Here is a 15,438-nt window from a genome sequence, read left to right as displayed (position 1 = left end):
AAATACAAATTTCACGTGATTGTGATAAAAATGAAAAGAGGAACAGAAGGGGAAAGAGGGGAAATGAATTGTGCTTATCTTATTAAATTCATGAAATATCTCTCTCTTACACTGAATTTACTTCATGTGCAGCACAAGACACCATTTATAGAACTTTTAAAACAACAGTGCTTCCTGAAATAGTCAAGTGATCATGGAGTGTTCAATGGTCACACAATCATTTCATACACAGCAAAAAAAGCTGTGTATACATATCCTATCTGGACATATAGACTTCCTTTCCTGCAGAATAATTTCTTAATCAATATGTTCTAATGATTTTGTAGGCTTTCTTTTTTATAAGTGTAGAGCAGCATTTCACAATCTCAGCAGATTTATGATGCTGGCTGGGAAATTTTGTGAGTTGAAGTTCATGCATAAGTGTCCATGAAGAAAAATGCAGAGATAACCCTTAATAAGAGTTGGAATGAAAAACTGAAGCAAAATTAAAGGCAATTTTGTTTTGGAAAAAAGAAAGGGAGTATAAGAAAGGCACTTAAAGTAATTATGACTTGACCTTCTTTGGTTTAAGAGGGAGCAGAAGGAAACTGGCTGTCATTAAATCCTACAAAAAAGTAGCATTCCTGTTAATGTTGAGAAGCATGAAGAATCAGAAGCAAATATTGAATCTAAGCAAAGGAGCAAAGTTTAGCTAAAAGACCAATGCCTGCACAGATTTTTAAGACTACGGTGAAAATGGGTCAGCTGAAAAAATATGTGATAGATTAAGAAAAAAACAGAAGCAAAAATACAAACATGTAAAGGTAACCAAACAGCATTGCTAAAAGCAAGAATTGTTTTTCTTTTCTTTTTCCTTTTTGAAGGAAAGAACAATTACAACCCCCCCCCCAAATATTCATAAAGTGTTTTGTGAGCCGTGAGCTGCAAAAATTTAGGCATTGATACATTTGTTAACGTTTCATGTGCCAGAAAAATATTATTTTTCCCACAAGGCACTAATACAATCAATCAGCATTGTACAAATGATGACAAGAAAGCCTAAGAGGAATTTGAAGAGCAAAATGCCTGTGGATTTTGAAAGCTCCTTTCTTTTCACCTTCACATTCCTTTCCCTTCTTGGTGGGAATTTTACAGTGTCCGAATTTCATCTCATGGTCTAGACTGCTGTCAGGAGTCTGTTTCACTTTTCCTGAATACCTTGACAATATATCATCAAATCAGCTCCAAACCCTGTTTAAACCTTCCTTCAGAATAACCAATTTGTCAAATATTTTGTTATTTAAACATTATTTTAAATAATGTATTCATTATTTTAAAGTGCGCATTCATGTATGCCTCTCTTTCTCTCTGTCTCTGTCTGTCTGTGTGTGCGTGCGTGTGCATGTAACTGATGTTACACATTAATAAAAGAGTCTAGAAACTCCTCTCTGGTTGGATGATGTCATCTCCATTAAAGAAATCAGCTTCCCGCTTTCCTTTGTATAACTCTGGGATGACATCATCTCAGAGCCCTTCACTCTTATCGCCTTTCCATTTTCTCCCTGCTGAGTTTCAGCAGAGCCGCTGGCTTCCCATAAACCTTCTCTTTTCAATGTTGCCAGGATCCCTTAATCCCCTCCCCCCCTTACCCACCCTTTGAATACAAAATGAGTGACCAGTCTAGCCAGAATGACAAATAACTGCATTCTGTAAGGCTTTCCTGGAAAGGAGTTCACTTTCAGATACTGTGTAATAATGTAATACAACAGATCAAGCCAGCCAGGGACTCGGTACAGCTTCAGGGAACAAATTTAATAAATGCAATGAGATTAGGCACAGAGGGGACATACAGAAATATAATTACTGTTTACATCATCTTCACATTCTCTGCAAGGATTGATTATCACCCTTCCATAGCTCCATTGGCAAAATTACATAAATGTTTCCTAACATGCATCAAAGGCAGGTGTAAACCAATGATAATCATCTTGATCAAACCACATTAATGCTTGTTTGGCCAGGAAAGTACTCAGGCTCTAAAGGATGGTTGCAGCCTTACAAATAACTGACAATTTCTAGGGTTCGATCTCCAAGATTGAGTTGCTGATTTTTTGAAACCTGAATAATTTAGGATCAGAGACTCCAGGATCCCAAATATGAATAAATGGTAATAGCACTTCATTGATTTAGGTTGATCTTGAAATTATTTCATCAGCTTGGACCACCAAGAATTTCTTAGAACTATAGACTAGACCGAGGGCTTGAAAATAAGCATCCCAGAAGAATGCAATATGAGTAACTTCCATATTATTGTAAAAATAAAACTACATAAAATCCATAGGAATTTAGGAGTCAAGTTCAAGAGAGAATTTACTTTTCCAGCTCTACATACCTACCTAACACCTGTTTATTACCAAAAATAGTTTTCCAATTAAAATTAGATGAATATTTAAAAGAGACAGAATATTTTCAATTTTGTGCCCCCCTTGTGACACTCCAACTAACTTTTCAATACCAGGTTGAAGCATTCCATATTTCCCAGGCATTTGAAGGGCTAAAGTCATCTGTAAACTCAAATTGGTCTGAGCTCAATTGCCAGCTTATTGTGGGATAATAGTATAAAATATTTTACAATACATAATACTTTCCATTTGATACAACAGTAGTGGGTCTTATTCAAGATGACAATGAGGGTGCTTACCGCAAGGAAGTAGTGAACTGGTGTAACAAAAACAGCCTTGTTTTAAACTTAGGAAAAATTAAAGACACCATTGTTGATTTCAGAAAAGGCGGGCACAGCTACACACTTCTGAGTATTAATGATTCACCTGTGGTTCTCCATACGCAGCTAACGAGCAGGCTGACTTGGTTGCTCAACAGTGAGATACTTATGAAGTGGGCACAGCAGTGCCTGTATTTTCTGCATTGCATGATAAAAGTTCATCTTCCTTTCCCTGTCCTTACCACTTTCTATAGAGGGACAATCGAGAGCATCCTGTCAAATTGCATAACAGTCTGGTTTGGAAGCATTACTGCTTCGGACAGGAAGGCAGTGGAGAGAGTGGTGAGGATGGCAGAAAAGTTTATTGGTAGTTCACTTCTTTCTATCCAGGACATAGCATATAAGCGATGCTTGACCAGAATCCACAGTATTGTCTGAGATGCTACACATCCTCTTCACGACCTTTACTTTCTGGGAGGAGCTTTGTGGTATCTGAAGCAGAACATCCAGATTCAGTCACAGTTTTGTTCCCTATAGTATCAAGCTTGTGAACTCTCAAGTTTCCTCTTTCTGCTATGTATTCAAAATGGATAGTGATTAATGCATGCATGTATGTATGTATGTGTATGTTTATAGCATGTACATATGTGTGAAGTATGTCTATGAGTAGATATATACCTTCTTTTGAGAGCAAGCAACAGAATTTCATTTTTAATATTTTTATAATAAAAGAAATTACAATAAAGGTTAGGGTTATCTTGCCATTGGTTATAGCACCAAAATCCTTGGATTCCCTGTTTATTTTAATATTTTTAGATAGCTGGGTGATTTTCCACAGAGAATTTATCTATCATATAGATCACAGTGATAATAACAAAAAAATGTACATCAACGAAAGATATAATTGCTAATATTGGAATAAATGAACAATAAACAAACCAATCCACCCATATACAAGTACTTTTTCTGGAAACTAAAATGGAAAAAGGACATAACCCTCAACTGATAGTGAGAAGCATGGATCTGTCTCTCGGAGAAAACTTCTACATTGCAAGGAAGTATTAATTACAGCTGGGTGCAAAGTTATCAAGTTTCCAACAGCTCCAGTTTTGTTACCAGTAACAAAACTCAGATATGCTCAGATCTTAGGACAGGGCCATATTTATCATCAATACATGCTAAGCTTCTCTTGTTTGTCTATGGATATTCTCTACCGAAAATTCAAGTAGAAAGATTCTTCAGGGTTATCCCTTGTGTGTTACAATGTCGGCAGAAGAATATGGTATTCTTCCTGACAACTGACATCCTCCACCCACCACAACCCTTCCCTTCACCAGCAACATAGCATCATGCCAATATAGTAACTCTTCAAACAGTTTTGGGCAGGAGAACATTGTACTATTAGTGTTAATATTTTGTTCCACAATGCCAACATCAACTGAAATACTTTCCACTTTACAACCAGCTGAGGTAATCATATGAGAGAAGAGCATTTCCGGTCAAAGCTATCTTGTATGACTTTTTAAAAATGTATTGGCACTCCTAATATAAATCTGTAAAAAAAGTTTATAATAATATAATGCTATGCTATGCTACACTATGCTATACTATGTTACGCTACCCTATACTGCACTAGAGTAGTTGTCACTATTAACACTACTTTTTAAATATTTTTAAAATGTAACATTGCTATAATCATTGTATTCCTAATTACAAGAGTGCACAGTTGTCTCTCGGAGAATATCACATTTTTTTCCTTACCAAAAATTGTTATGGCCAAGCCCTGAGGTCAAATTGTTAGACAAAATGATCGTGGTTAATGAAAATATAAAACAAAAATTTAAAACTCAAACAAAAAGAAAGCAACTCTCTCTCACACACACAAAAACCACATTACAGGTTTAACTCAGAGGATAGTTTCCTGCTGATTTGGGGTAGAAATCATTTCTGCCAAATTTCCAAAATATCAATATGATTTACCATTTACTTTCCATAGCATCTGAAATCCAGTAGACTCATCTATTTGATCAGAAAAAAACACCACATGAAGACTGGAATTCGTGGTCACTCCAGATGGGAGAATACTATCTCCACAAAATGTGCCAATCAAAGTGGACTGAGTATTAGGGCCATCAAAAAGCTGAAAGGAAGCAGAAAAGATTTATAGGTGAGATGCTGGTTATATTTTTTTAAATATCTGATTATAGTAAAAAGGATTATGATTAAGTATATGCTCTCTCTAAGTGGAATTTACTTGATTCCATTCTTCTACTTGATTCCATTCTTTTCATAGTACCTTCATCACTGTTTTCCCAGCCTTTCAACTATCATAAAGCAATTTTTTGCAGCAAGGAAACATTTGTCATAATGTCAGGTACCTGCTAGGGGAATTCATAGTCCCACTTCAGGGAAAATGCCAGCAATGGACCTGTTGATATGAGGAGAAGAGTACATGCATTTCCCCCTCCATTTGAGTAAATGAAGGACACCAATAATATTTGCAATTACTGCAACTGTGGATTCCAAGATACAGCCTCTCCAGTCAGAATAAAAAGCAGATCATAAAGAGCTCTCCAAGTACTTGGAAACATGGGTTGTATCCTTGAACCAATGTTCCTGTTCTGCTGTAACTTCTTGCTTGAGATTTATTTTGTTTGTGAACAGGATTGCAGTGGGGGTGATGAAAAGAAATAGAAAGAGATAGCCAAAAGAATCTGGTACTGACAATAGTTTATCTCAGAAAACACCTTCCCCTTCAAGTGTTCCTTCCCTCTATTTAATCAGTTGAGAGAAAGGCATACCTCCAATGTCACAATTTCATAAATCACTTTTCTTTTGGCAGTCCTTCTGCACAGACTATTTTTCACAAACAGCCAATAATTTCATGTTGCACAACTTCAATTTGGTCCCCAAGGGAAGACATTATTAAATTCAACTGAAAATAAGACAGCTGTAAATATTAAAAAGCTCAACAAGAGCTAAAGTGGAATGCATTTGCTGGAATTTCGCAGTGGTTAGAAAAGGAAAGGACAGCTGTGTTATCTTGGATATCTGGATGGATATTCAATCAGAAAAGTGTTTTCGGGAGATCAGAGTGATGATATTAACCCTTTCTCATTTTATATTTTGCTTGAGAGCATTGATGGAAAGTAATGACTACAGAAGGCAAACAGACATTTCTCTAATATTTATAATTTAGACATTAAACTTGGTGACCAAAAAAAAAACTGTCAAAATTGTTTCTCCTTTTTGAGAAAGTACCTGTGCAAATCCAGCCCTTTTATTTCATGGATACCACTAATATAGAGTTAGAAATTACTTATTTTCCAGCCACCAGATGCCCTGGGGAGAGTTGTGTGCTCCAAATAATATTATTCAGTCCATCTTAATTGAAACTAATAGGAACAAATCCAGCACATTGGCTATCTAACCCTGACTACCTTTCAAATGAAATCATCCTTCCTTAATCCTGATCTCAAATGGAGCCCAAAAGTAGTGTCGTGGCATGAAAAACAAAGCTAAAAACAGATATTCCTTGACTTACAACTGTTCATTTAGTGACGTCTCTAAGTTACAATGGCACTGAAAAAAACGTATGGCTGTTTTTCAGCCTTAGAACTATTACTGCATTCTCATGGCAAATTCCCATAGTTAACATACATCTATAGGGCTGAAGCTGGAAGATTTTTTACATGACCAACTAGTGTATATTTTTTTATATTGTGTATATTGTACAGTTTTAACAAATATTAGCTTTTATTCTTTGTTTTATTATTATACAACCTAAAACATTATTCCCTAATCTCATAATGCTGGCTAGGACTGATGGGATTTTTAGTCGAACACATAACGAGGCATGCTGCATTTGGACAATCTGTTAATCTAAGACAAATGTGTAGGAAGCAAAACCAGTCACCCACATGATTGGACTACATGAATTATTTATAAAAAAATTCTGGTTTAAAGGGGGAAAAAGTCACTGCCAAAAAATGCAAATTTACTTCAGAAATCTTGGGAGTTATCTGTGGTATTTCCTGCAATAAGGCTTTGACAGAGTATAGAGTTCTGCCAGTGAAGTTCTCTAAATCAAAAGGAAAAATAAAACACATCGATTGGATTTTTACTGTGTCAAATGTTAACTCCCAGTCCCAGAAAAAAAGTCTACAAACTAATAAGAAAGAATGCCAACTTTAATGAATGACACTTTTGAAATGAAAATAAATTTAACCAATAAATACAACCCAGTTGGAAACAGCTGCTGAAGCAAAGAAGGGTTCTGTCTGCTAGCTCTAAGCAAAAGGTGAAAAGAAAATTTTTGTTTTTTTTGCAGCAAGAGGCTATGCGATTGAAAACACTAAGTTTGTATGCATTATTCCCACTTCGGTAGGAAGGTATTCCGTATTCGGCACATAGTCATGTTATCCATGTGATCATGTAAATGTCTTTGGACAATGATGGCTCCCTTGGCTGGTCAGGGGAAATCTTTACCTTTATGCATTATGTATGTTGTATAGAGCAAATCTAATGTACAACACATAAAGGCTATTTCCAGTTGCTACTTGTGGGCTTTGCTTACTGATTATATGCATTAACTACAGATATATGCAGCCCCACCCTCACCCTCACTGGTGATGTTATCTATTGGGTAATGTTTTTAATAAATCAACCAAATTCAAAGAGAACCAAAATTACACAATATTATGCTTATTATTAAAAGTCTAAAAGCCCTATCCCCAAAATAGTGGCAACTCTTGCCTTTTCAAACACTCTATTGTATTGGATGTAGATCTGGATTTATTTATTTATTTATGTAATTAATTAATTAATTAATTTGTCGCCTATCTATCCATGGGGCAACTTTTAGAGGCTTAGAGAAATAAAAAGGAAGAAATGAAAAGAGTGTAAACAGAAGTAAACTAAGAAACTAATAAAATAAATAACGAACACAATGGGAATACATCAACATAACAAAAAGATGAAGAGGAAGGTGGGGCTGGTGTCGTGGCAGTACAATGTGCAATCTTGAAGCTCCAAGATCGCCATTGCTGGACGGTCCTTTTGGACCTAAACTGTCCTGAAGAGACGGTAACAGTAAAGAGTGCATCCTGTCGATCTTTTTTTTCTCTTTCTCTTTTTTCTTTTTTGCTCTCATATTACTTTATGTTAGAGATTCCTTTTTAGTTTTTCTCTTAAGTTTTTTAAATTAATTTTTTGCTCTTTAAAATACTTTTAACTCTTTTGTTTTTGAAAAGGAGGGGGGAAGTGAAAGTAGAGGAAAATATGTAACACTGCCACCCAGAGGCTTGGAAACATTGTTTTTCTTTCACTTTCTGAGAACAGACAAAGCTGAGAAAGAACTAAGGCTTTTCTTCAAGGACTTTGGGCCTATTTGATAAGATAGAGGGAAGAGCATGGAAAAGGGTTATTACAGATCTCTTCTGGGTTTCTATCAGTGGCTGGAGTCTGGTGTTGAAAGAAAGTTTGGAATTTACAGAAAGAAGATTACAAGACCCTAGAGAAGACAGTTATAAAAATTGTTTGGAATCCAACAAAAAGCCTTAGATATTATACAGGTGCAGTGTGTTTTTCTCTTTTCTCTTATTGATAGAAAGTTGGCTCTCTTTTTTTTGACTTTGGGCTTATCCTTTGGGCTTATCCTTTTTTTTGACTTTGGGCTTATCCCCCTCCCTATTAGCTATTTATTCTTGGTGGACATTTGGGTTTTGGCCTTTTGAAATTTACTTTTGTCTCCTTTTTTTTTAAATGAAGTTTTATTTGGGTTTTCACACACACAAAATACAAGTAAAACATCTTTTTTGAAAATAGCATGGTCCCGGGTTGGACTTCTTTATACAGACACAAACTCAATTTCATGCTCATTTTTGTGTTCTATTCCATATCTTATACTATTCTACATTTTCTATTTAGTTTTTCTCTTCTTTTAATTTTCTCAATTTTATTTTATCTCATCTCAATTCAAATCATTATATTTATACTTTTGTCTGCTCTGTTTCAATTTCATATTATCTTTTCTCATTAAACAAATTTTCTCCTGTAGTTACTAATTGGAGTATGACACCTTTATATCTTTTAATTACATCCATTCAACTCTTATTTAAACTTCAATATATACCTTAAGGTATAGGTATATACCTTCAATATAATACATAATACATAACTTCCAATCGAATTCTGCTTGGTACATTCTTATAATACACACTATATTCTTTAAAAAAAAGGATTATGAATATATGTACTGTGTTTCTCACATAATAAGGCCGGGCCTTATTTTTTTTTGAGCCCTGAAAAAACGGCTAGGCCGTCTTTTCGGGGGTAACTTAATTTCCCTCCTTTCATCCTCATCTAGAGCGCCCCGCGGGCAGCCTCGCCACCAGCCGCTCCTAACGGGTGATCATGGCAAAGCGCAGAGAGCTCCCTACTCCCACCAAACACCTCTGCTGCAGACCCAAGACCTTTGGCACCTGCCGCTGTTGCTTTCCCTTCTGCCGTTTGGAGTGCCGTTGGAGCTGCCGCTGCCGTTTGGAGTGCCGTTGGAGCTGCCGCTGCCGTTTGGAGTGCCGTTGGAGCTGCCGCCGCCGTTTGGAGTGCCGTTGGAGCTACCGCCGCCGTTTGGAGTGCCGTTGGAGCTGCCGCCACCGTTTGGAGTGCCGTTGGAGCTGCCGCCACCATTTGGAGCTGCTGCTTCCGTGTTTGGAGCTGCCGCCGTGTTTGGTGTGGTGCCGGTGCTCCAAATGGCGGTGGTGCTCCAAACAGCGGCAGTGCTCCAAACGTGGAAGCGGCAGCTCCAAACGTGATGGCGGCACTCCAAACGGCGGCGGCAGTTCCAAACGGTGGCAGCAGCTCCAACGGCACTCCAAACGGCGGCGGCAGCTCCAAACAGCGGCGGCAGCTCCAATGGCACTCAAACGGCGGCAGCAGCTCCAAACGGCGACAGCAGCTCCAAGCGGCGGCAGCAGCTCCAACGGCACTCCAAACGGCGGCGGAAGCTCCAAACAGCGGCGGCAGCTCCAACGGCACTCCAAACGGCGGCGGCAGCTCCAACGGCACTCCAAATGGCAAGTCCCCCACCCTTCCCCCTATTTTGCATGCTTAATTTGATTTTATGCCTAGAAAACATGCTGGGTCTTCCTATTGGTAGAGGCCGTATTGTTGGAGAAACATGGTAATTATAAACCCTCATTCCATTCCAATTCAGTTCTATCATTAATAATCCTTAAAGTCTTAACATCTTTAACATTTCTTTTCAATTAAATATCATACTTACTTAAAAACACATATCATCTCCATGATTAATGTTTCCCTTATTTCTCTTCACATATGTTTTGTAAATCATTAAATATTCATTTTGTTACATTTATTTATTGACAGGCATTCCACTGAATTATGATAGCTATTTTATCAAACTTTTTAATCATACATTGTTTCATATTTTCTGAAATTATTTTTATTTCTAATATAACAATACTATCTTATGTACCTTTGCAGAATCCCTTTTTCCATTAAGTTTTCACCCATTATCTTTAAATAGGCCCTGTTTCTCTATATTTTGTTTCTGTCCTTTATAACTTCTTTTCCTTTCTTTCTTCTCTCCCTTCTCCTCCCTCCCCTTTTTACCCCCTTGTCTCTCTCCTTCTAATTCTCTCTTCTGCATTTCCCTCTTCTGTTGCTTTCTGATTTTATACTTATTTTTCACTCTATTCTTTTTTTGGGTTGTTTTTCCCAAACTTAAACTTTCCATTCTCTTTCCCCCCTTTCCTTTTTTCCCCCCATCTAAGATTAATTGTTCATTAAAGATGGCTTCTTCTTTGTCGCAATCTTCTTGTTCTGTAGGCATTTCTTGTTGTTTCTCATAGTTCCAAATCTCCATTTCTAAGAACTGAAATACAAAGCCAAAAGAACCTCTCCCTTCTTGTGCATCTTCTTTGTACTTTTTAAGTTCCATTTTCAGTTCTTCTAAAAGCGGAGCCATTTTAAACAGTTTTAAACAACCACCCGATTGATTTTAGTCATTCAAATGCAATAACCAAGAATCCAGAGATCACCAAGTAATCCAAATAGTCCCAAGCTGTTTCTTCTTATTTCTTTTTTCTCTTTCTCTTCCTGGGGTTTTACTATTTTGTTGCGATGTTTCAGTTAAGATGTATCTTTTGGAAGTCTTGTTGAGATTTTGCTGTAAGTTCTTTTTAATTCCAGGCAGTCTCCTCCCTTCCAGATCCTGCCCTTTTATTCTTTTTCTCTCCTTTCCTGTTTTCAAAAGCTTTTAATTATCCAGAAATCTTTATTATCCCTTTGACTTTTATTTTCAGCATTAAATGCCTATTAATGTCAAAGTGGATTTTTTTTCTAATTTCTTCCTTAAGTCTCTTAGCTGTCAGTATAGGAAGAGGAGAAAAAACCCCAAATCTCTTCCCTTTTCCCTCTCCTTCACAGCTTAGAAATCTTTTTAGGGAACAATGTTATTGTTTTTTTTTAATAGTTTCAATTCCAGGGTGCCTTATTTGTTGCTTATGCTGTTTGACCTGGTCAACCAAAACTTTCTCTTCTTATCTTCCTCCTGAACATTCTTTTCCGGTCGAGTTCTTCTTTGTGGTGGCCATTTCTGACCAACGCTACAACTGCCTTCGGGAAAGGGAGTAATGGCCAGCTGGGGAGGAGAGATGCGGCTCTCCTCAACCCTGCAGGCAGTCTCCCCCTTCTTCACCACCTCTACGGGGTGGCTTAGCCCCAAAACCAGCTGGCTCAGGGCACTCCAGCAGCGAGCACGGATTGAAACCGCACAGAGACACAGTTTCGGTCTGTCGCCGAAGAAGCTCAAACCGGAAATCCTCACTTTTGTCTCCTTTTTTTAAAGTCTATTTTTTAAAATTTCCTTTTCTCTACCTTTCTTATTATTATTAGTTTTCATTTTCTTTTCAAGGGAATGGTTCTTTTTTTTCCTTTTCTCTTCCATTTTTTTATTTCCTTTTTTATATTGGATTTATTTGTGGCTCCATTTCTGGGTTTGTTTGTTTTTTTGGTATTTCTGAGACTTTTTATGGAATTTTTGGGCCTATTCTATTTTGACCAATTGGATTAAGGTGTTGAAGAACCTGAAGAAATTTATTTTTTCTTCCATTTTTTATATTGATTGACCTGACAATTTTCCTTTTTCTTTTTTGTGTTTTTTGGTTTTTTTCTTGTGAATTAATTAATTGATTGGAGTAAGGTGTACAAGAACCTGAAGAATTTTTTCTTTTACTTTGTTTTCTTTTTTCCTTTGCTATTTTTACTTGGAATTACACTTGTTTAACATAAGAGTGGATTAAGGTCTAGAAGAACCTGAAGATTTTGAATTGTTTGCAACCTTTTAATTTTTTGTGAAATGAGCAGGAAACTAATGGCAACTGGTTCTTCAATCCCTACTTCTTCCTCTTCACCATCTGGAGGACAACGATCAATACAGACGATGTTACAACAAGAAAAAGAACAGGAAAAGGTGACACTGCAGATGATTATGCAAGGAATTCAAAACATACAAGCAAGAACAGAGAATATTGAAAAGAGAACAGAGAATATTGCACAAAGAAAAAGAATATTGAACAAGAAAAGAAAAAGAACAGGAAAAGGTGATGCTACAGATGATTATGATTATGATTATGATTATAAGGAATTCAAAACATACAAGCAAGAACAGAGAATATTGAAAAGAGAACAGAGAATATTGAACAAAGAACAGAGAACATTGAACAAAGAATAGGAAAAACAGATGAAAAGGTGGAGAACATTCAACAAATGATGACAAAATATGACGAGAGATTCCAAAAAATTGAAGAAGATAAAGAAAGAGATAAGAAGATTGGAGATATTGATGGCAGATTAAGCGTGGTCAAACAAGACAAGAGCAGGATGCTGAGATGGGAGATCGACAGATCAGAATTCTACCTTAGATTTCAAAATATAGAGGAAGAAAAAGGACAAAATTTGGCAGAAATAATGATAGAAATTCTGGCTGAGGCATTGGAAATAACTAAAGAGAAGATAATGGATGGAATAGATGAGGTCTTTCAAGTTTTTACAAGATATGCAATGAGAAATAAATTGTCAAAGAAGTTCACATTAGATTTACAAAGAAAGCTATTAAAGCGCAAATATTACAGGTGGCAAGAGAGAAAACAATGAAATATAAAGATAAGGAGATTGTACTCCTGAAACAAGTACCCAGAAGAGTGAGAGAGATGAGAAGAGAGTATCGATTCTTGACTAAAATATTACTTTAAAAAGAGGTGAATTACAGATGTCTGATACCTGAAGGCTTATTGTTTACATGGCAGGAGCTAAGACACAGAATTGATTCAATTGAGAAAGCAGAATTATTTTATGCAGAATATTTCAGAGGGAAAGAGGAGATGACAGAAAGAGAAGTGTCACTAATTGAATTCCAAGAGGACTGTCAAGCAGCAATTGAAAAACAGGAAGGCGCAGTAGGTGGAAAGGTGGAAGTTAGAGAACAACAAGAACCAAGATCTACTAGGGCTGCAAAACCTACTTATAAAGTATAACCATGGAAGAGAAAAAAACTGATTACAATTAATATAAATGGACTTAACTCAACTGTTAAAAAAAGGAAAACTTTCCATAAATTAGAGAAATTAAAATTTGATATAATCTGTCTATAAGAAGTACATATGAAAAAGCAACATGAACAAATATTGACACAGCCAAAGCTAGGGAAAATATTTACTGTGTTGACACGATGTTAGAAAAGAGGAGTGGTCTTATATATTAAAGATACTATTCCAGCGGAATTGATTTATACAGATGATGATGGAAGAATTTTAATGGTGGAAATAATGGACAATAATATGATAGCAATTTACGCTCCAAATGATAATCAAGAAGAATTCTTTAGAAAACTACATATGAAAATAATTGAATTGGACTATGTTGATATTTTCATGATGGGAGATTTCAATGGAATAGTAGATGATAAACTGGACTATACAACACAGAAAACAACAAAGCAAAGTAGAAAGACTCTCCCTAAATCCTTTTTTAAAATGACAGATGAAATAAATTTAAAAGATGCATGGAGAGAAAGAAATGCTAAAACTAAACAATACACTTTTTATTCAAACAGACACTCATCATGGTCTAGAATAGATATGATATGGATGTAAATGGAATTGATTTCTAATATACAAGAAATTGACATAGAAACAAGTACCTGAGCAGATCATAATCCAATGACAATTAAATGGAAAGGACAAAGAAGATCCAGATGGACTTTAAATAATACCATATTAAAAGAAAAAGACTTTATACAGAAAATGGAGAAAGAATTGGGGTTTTTCTCGCAGAAAATAAAAAAGAGGATACATCAATGCAGAAGCTATGGGACACAGTGAAGTCTTATGCCAGAGGCTTGATAGACTATACAAGAAATATTATGAAAAGACAAGTCTCTAAGGTATTAGAGGATGAGTATAAAAGACTTGAAAAAGAGTTACAGAAACTGCCACAGAAAAAGGACATTAACGTAAAAATGGATACAATTAAACACAAAATGGGATTAATGGAAAAAGAATAACTAGCACAAAAAATTAGGAGTGCGAAACAGAACTACTTTGAAAATGAAAATAAACCAGGTAGATGGTTAGCATATAAATTGAGAAAGGAGAGAGAATCAAGAAAAATATTGCAATTAATAGATGATCAAGGCCAAGTTTGCTATGGAAACAAAGAGAAGAAAAAGATTATATAAGACTACTATGGAAAATTGTATGAACAAGATAATATAGATGACGAAAGAGTTAAACAATATTTGCAGAATGCCAATTTATCCCAGATACCTAAAGAGACTGAAATAATGCTAGAAAGTAACATAATGATGATGGAGTTAACTGAGGCACTTAAGAAAGAAAACAATGGAAAGGCACAAGGTCTGGATGGACTTCCAGCAGAATTTTATAACACATTACAGGAATCCTTGAATCTTCCACTGTTAGAAATTATGAATGAAGTCATGTCAAAGAGGATACCCAAATCGTGGTGAGAAGCATATATCACTCTTGTCCCAAAGGAGGATGCCAACCCACAACAAATTAAGAATTATAGACTTATTTCCCTGCTAAACTCAGACTATAAAATCTTCGCTTCAATATTGGCAGAAAGACTTAAAAGATACTTGAATAATTGTATTCATCCTGATCAAAATGGGTTTCTGTCAAAGAGACAAATTAAAGATAATACGAGAATAATTCTGGACACTTTGGAATACTATGAGGCACATCCTGAAAAACAAATGGCTTTGATATTTTTAGATGCACAGAAAGCCTTCGACAATGTGAACTGGCGATTCAGGTTATTACAGCTGGAGCAGATGGGCTTTGGTAAGAAATTTACTCAAGCCATAGAAGCTATATATCATAAACAAACAGCAATGGTAATGATAGAGGGAGAATTGACAGATTCTATTGATATAAGGAAAGGGACAAGACAAAGCTGCTCACTGTCACCTCTGGGGTTTGTGTTAACCTTGGAAGTGTTAAATAGAAATATTACAAAAGAAAAAGATACAAAAGGGATGAAAATTAAAAAGGAAGAATTTAAGCTGCAAGCATTTGCAGATGACCTGGTTTTCATTTTGGAGCATCCATTAGAAACAGCATTTAAATTGATAGAAAAGATAGAAAAGATTTTGGATATGGGATTGATTTAGAGAAATGGCAAAAATTGTG

General features: G+C 36.0%; 1 protein-coding gene across 2 annotated transcripts in view; it reads right to left on the bottom strand.

Annotated features, from left to right (window-relative positions):
• Positions 1–1,776: 1,776 nt before the first annotated feature.
• Positions 1,777–15,438, bottom strand: part of CUBN (cubilin) — a 90,914-nt gene continuing 77,252 nt past the window's right edge. For both annotated transcript variants that reach the window (XM_087945301.1, XM_087945300.1), the window contains 2 exons: positions 4,682–4,841; positions 1,777–3,274 (listed from right to left, as the gene is read on the bottom strand). In XM_087945301.1, coding sequence (XP_087801427.1) covers positions 3,144–3,274; positions 4,682–4,841 — 291 coding nt within the window. In that variant the 3' untranslated portion in view covers positions 1,777–3,143. The remainder of the gene's footprint in view (positions 3,275–4,681; positions 4,842–15,438) is intronic.

This window comes from Notechis scutatus, chromosome Z (genome assembly GCF_049901735.1).
Source record: "Notechis scutatus isolate UNSWTSFEM ecotype Mainland chromosome Z, rNotScu1.2, whole genome shotgun sequence".
NCBI classification, from domain to species: Eukaryota; Metazoa; Chordata; class Lepidosauria; order Squamata; family Elapidae; genus Notechis; species Notechis scutatus.
Note: the sequence above shows the minus strand (reverse complement) of the source record. Positions and strands in the feature narration are given on the sequence as shown.